Below are 4,929 nucleotides of genomic sequence, written 5' to 3' on the forward strand. Positions count from 1 at the left end.
TCAGCTGTGCTTTCTAATGCCTGTTGAAGCACAGGGGCAGGGAGGGCCAGCGAGGGAAAGCCACAAGCCACGGGAGTGATCAAGGACGCTCAGACAGCAGAGCAGGGGGGCTGGGAGGAGCAGGACAGCGATCCCAGGGAGGGAAGGGAAGGGGGGCTGCAGCTCTGGCAGGGGTCCTGAGTTCCTGCTGAAGGGGGAGGGGTCGGGGGCAGGGGATGAACGGGAAGCACCCCCCCAGACTCATCAAAAAGAGGGGGACATGAGGGAAGAACCTGAAGGGGACCTGCGGGGGAAAGGGAGCAAACGCTCAGGTGGCCAGACAGAGCCCACGCAGACCCCAGAGGGGGCACCCAGCACAGGCCCACCCACTCTCCCCACAAGGAGAAGGCCTACCACAGGACCCAGGAGGTCCTGTTCTGGCAAAGGCTGGGACAGGGAGCAGCTCCCCGCCCCTCCCCTCCCCTCTCTCACCCCTCCCCACTGCCCGGCCCAGCCCCCTCACCCCACAGAGAGGGCAGACCACAGACCTGAGAGGTACTTTAATTTGAAACTGCTGTGAACGGGGCTGGGGAGGGGGCAAAAGAACAGGCAGAGGAAGTCTTGGCCGAGGTCGAACAGGAGGGAACCGGCTTGGCCACAGCTCCCTGGCTCCAAAGGCACCAGCTGCTCCTCGTGCGCAGAGATGCTGGGCTCAACCTGTCCGACAGAGCAGGCTCAGGGAGGAGCAGCAAGCCAGGGCCAGCCCCCGCCCTGCTGCACGGGCCGCCGCGGTGCAAAGGGGAATGCAGTGTGTAACACTCACTTCAAAGGCTCTGGAACTTGTCAGTCAGGGACCGCATGGCCGCTGAAACAGAGACAGGCGTAAGCAGACCCTCCAGACGTGGGGAGAGAGGAGCCCGTCCCCCTGTCCCCGTGGGGAACCGCCTAGCCCTGCAACCTGAAAACCCCCTCCAGCCCCTATCCCAGGAGTGCGGGCCTGACTCACTCGCCCACCACCTCCATCCTATGGACACGTCCTCTAAGGGAACGCGATGTGCCGGTACTTCTCCGACTCAGTCAGACTTGGCCAGACACACACACATACACACACACACACGCCTTGCAAGCCATACCAAGGAACTGTTAAAGGGAAAATCAAGGCGGCATCTGCAAACGTCCTAAAGGAGGAGACCTGTGTGACCTGTTCCCGCCAGCAGAGTGGCCACGCAGGCGAGGCACGACTGAACCGCCTGTGCGCACACCGAGCTGCACACGCACTGTAGGCTCCCGGGCCAGGCCTGCCAGGGTCTCCTCCCCACAGGAACGGTGGTCCCTGGGAGGCCGCCTGCACCTGTTGCCCATCCCGGGTCCTGCCCTGGGGACCCCCACCCCACCCCGCGGCCTGCCTCTGCCCCAGCCCGGCCCCAGCCAGAGGTTCCTCATACCAAGCTGCTCTTTAAGATCGTCTATTTCTCTCTGTAGCACGAGACACTAGGCCGGCAGACAACAGACACAGAGAGAGAAACCATTAGTATCCTCTGGCTCCCTCTGTCCTCCACCTCCCCCTCTCCCGCGGGTACTACGTCCCCAGGCCCAGTGGCTAGACCCCCACAGGCTCCTCAGTGGAAAGGCGGCACCTTCCCTCTGTGGCGAGCAGATCGGGGTGGGCGGGGGGCGGGGCACCCAGGTCAGTCTAGCCTGGACCTGGATCCCACCCTCTAGGTTGGGCCTGCCTTTCTAGGAGCCACAGGAAGCATTACCCGAGGACAGTCCTGTGCGCCAGCTGGCGGCTGCTGCTGCCTCCCCGGCCTTGGGGGCTGGTCAAGTGGCTCCTGGTCACCTGAGAGGGAAAGAACATCAAATCCAGCTTCCAAGGCCCCCACGGAGGTGCAAAGGACCTCAGCGGAGTCCAACGTGAGGCAGCACCACCCTCTGCTGGCAACCAGTGGCCCCTGCTCTGCCAGCGGCTCCAACCTTCTCTCTGGACCCGTCCCCCCTGTCCCCCAGGGGCAGCCAGCCCATCCTTGAGGGTGGGCCCCAGGGACCCTGGCTCTGGCTCGGACTCTCCCAGAGCGGCAGCCACAGCCAGCCCCTGGCAGGAACAACGCGCCCAAACAGGACTCATCAGAAGAAAGGCTCCGTGCTGCTGAAAGGCAGTGTCCGCGGCCGCAGTTTGGGGCACTGCCACGCATCACCCCTGCTGCACAAACCCCACCTGGGGGAGGACGCGGCTTAAGGCCGATCCTGTCCACACCCCATGTCCAGTGCGAGAGGCTGCCGGGGGAGGCGGGCCGCAGAACTGAGCCCCCAGCAGAGCCAGAGCCAGAGCCAGAGCCAGAGCCAGAGCCAGAGGTTTCCCTCCTCCTCCTCCCCTCTCCCCCGCACTCCTCTGACACCCACAAGACTCACCGGAGGGTGCAGGCCCTCTGGGCAGGACGTCTCCCTGGCTCGGAGCCAAAGGTTCCGAGCTTCCTGGCACTTGGGGGGCTCTGGCCTGGAGGTCGCCAGTGCTGCATTCTCCACGATGCATGCACAAACAAGATGGCCCTGGCTTCTGTTTTGGAAGCTAAAAGAAAAATTTCTCACCCATCTGGACTTGGGATGTGTGTGTGTGTGTGTGTGTGTGTGTGTACCCACGTGTGTATAAGAGCTGAGGTGAGGCGGGGAATGGGCAAGGGAACTCAGAGGCCGATCTGGCTGGCACCTTCTCCCTCAATCAGCCCCAGGCCAGGAGGCAGGGCTGAGCCAGGGAGACGACTAGGCCACTGACAAAGCCCAGGCAGCTAAAGCCTGAAGGGTCGTGGTCCAAACTTTGAAGGGGTTCCTGGCTTCCAATCAGCTACCAGTCCTCCCTTCATCCAGACCCCTCTCTGGGGAAAGGAGGCAGGAAACGTGCCAAGGGTTCAGAACGGTGCTGGGCTCACACGCAGTGCTACCCCCAGGTTAATACCTGCCCCTGTGAAAACGACCCTCGAGCCCATCTGCCATCCCAGTGATCCCAATGACCCAGGGCCACCCACGGCTACCCCTGAAGTAGGGACAGAGGCAGCATGGGTAAAGAACTGGGGAGGGGCAGGGGGAGACGAAGGGCACCCAGAGAGAAGGAGCATGGCCTACTCACCTGGCCCTTCGGGAATGCGTCTCTGTTTGAGTCAGTGCCTTCTCCTGCCGACGCCACCACCTCCGCCTCCCGTGTCCTCCTGGCCACCGATTTCTTCCCGGCCCCCGTGTGCTTGGGCTGTTTGATTCCCCAAGGGCCCACGGGATGCTTCTTGGACTTGCCAAGCAGCGAGACACCAGAGATTGGGGGGAAGGTGGCCGGTTCCAGGGGAGCTGCCGAGACTCTCTGCCCCCAGGAAGGAAAGCTTTTCCCCGAGGCGACTCTTGAGGGGCCCCCTAGGGATTTCTTCTCCTGGGTCACCTTCCTCCTAGAAGTGGCCCGGGGCAAGCTGCCTGCAGCAGCAGCAGCAGTAGCAGCAACAGCGGTAGCTCCCCGGTAGGTGGGCCTGCTCTCCCCCTTCCCCCAGACCACACTCTGCATTTTCTTGGAGGAGGGCATGTCCAGCTCTCCGATGGCCTGCCTCTCCACAACCGAAGTGAATCCTCGGGGAGCCGAGGTCAGGAAAGGGCCCGGCACGTGCAGGAAATTCTCCCAGACGCGGAAATTCGAGTGTCTGGGTGTGTCCCCGGGATCCTCGGGGCTGCAGGGCTTGGCTTGGTCTCCTTCTTTGGAGTAAATGCTCACCCTCATCAGCTGTATCTCCCCGAACTCATCGGAGGACTCGGGGTCGGAAGGCAGCGGGGCGCCCAGGCCTTTGGCGGCGGCGGCGGCGGCGGCGGGGGGCCGCTGGCGATCCGTCCTGGCATTCGCCCTGCTCTTAGCGCCTCTTCTCGGGTTCCCCCAGGCCCGGCCGCTCTCGGGCCCAGCCACGCGCGGCCCGGCGGCGGAAGGCGGCTGCGACTCCACGCGGCCCAGGCCGAGCGCGCCTCGCCCACTGGGCCCCGCGTCGAGGCCCGCCCAACCGCCCGACGCTTCGGCGGCGCAGCTCTCGGGGGACGGGTTTCTCCGCAGGCCCAGGGCGTCGCGGTCTGTCAGCTGCTGCACGATGTCCGCCGCGGACTCGTCAGCCAGGTGGGCCGCGTAGTCCGGGGCGTCCCCCTTGTCGTCGGCCGGCGAGCTGGGGCGGCCTTCGCGGCCCCACAGCACCGGCCCTCCCGCTTCCAGCACTTCCCGCTCGGACTCGAAGCCCTCGGCGTCTGCGAACCCGCCCTCGCCCTCGCCGCTCCTCGGCGGGCCCACATTCAGACCTAGTCCCGGGGCTCGCGGGGCCCCGGGGCCGGAGGGGCGGACGCCGGCCTGCTCCCCGCCCTCGGGGCCGAAACCCGCTCCCCAGACAGACCCCTCATCCGGAGTGCTCATGTCGGCGACGCCGCGCAGTCGGGCTTTGAGGGAGACGACGGCCCTGGTCCCGGCGCGACGGGTGAGAGGCGAGGGCTCCCGAGGGGCGGCGGGAGTCGCTCGGCGTCCGGACGACGCGGGCCCTCACCACAGGCTCCACGCCACGCGGTGTGGCGTTGATCCGCTCGAGATCGCCTCAAACAACGTGTGGCTTGCGCGCGCCTCTGACGGGACTGTGGCGGCTTCTTCATTGGTCCGCCCCCCACCAACCAGCGGGCCCCTTGTTGGCCCGCCCCTCGAGGCCCTAACCAATGGGGTCGAGCCCCGTTGGTTCGCCCTGCAGCGAGCGGGGGCTGGGTGTTCGCGAGTCCTGGCGTTGCTTCGGGCTGTTCTGGTCCGGTCTCCCTTGGCCAGAACCTGCTTTCCACTTGGAGTCACCGCTCTGAGCTTCCGTCTCTCCATCCACCGAGCCGGGTGCGGCGGCACCTGTCTCCCGGGTCTTGGGGGACGAAAGGTCGGGACGGAGGTGAGACACGGAGCACACAGAGGAT

General features: G+C 65.5%; 1 protein-coding gene across 1 annotated transcript; it reads right to left on the reverse strand.

The window, feature by feature from the left end:
• Positions 1 to 534: 534 nt before the first annotated feature.
• LOC116863491 (uncharacterized protein CXorf49 homolog) lies at positions 535 to 4,399 on the reverse strand. Its single transcript, XM_032850936.1, has 6 exons — positions 3,101 to 4,399; positions 2,389 to 2,545; positions 1,740 to 1,819; positions 1,425 to 1,470; positions 803 to 844; positions 535 to 696 (listed from the first exon to the last, which is right to left on the reverse strand). The coding sequence occupies exons 1-5, from the start codon at positions 4,397 to 4,399 to the stop codon at positions 804 to 806; spliced, it is 1,623 nt and encodes a 540-aa protein (XP_032706827.1). The 3' UTR covers positions 535 to 696; position 803.
• Positions 4,400 to 4,929: the final 530 nt, after the last annotated feature.

This window comes from Lontra canadensis, unplaced genomic scaffold (assembly GCF_010015895.1).
Source record: "Lontra canadensis isolate GAN:19392208 unplaced genomic scaffold, GSC_riverotter_1.0 scaffold1350, whole genome shotgun sequence".
In the NCBI taxonomy this organism is placed as follows: domain Eukaryota; kingdom Metazoa; phylum Chordata; class Mammalia; order Carnivora; family Mustelidae; genus Lontra; species Lontra canadensis.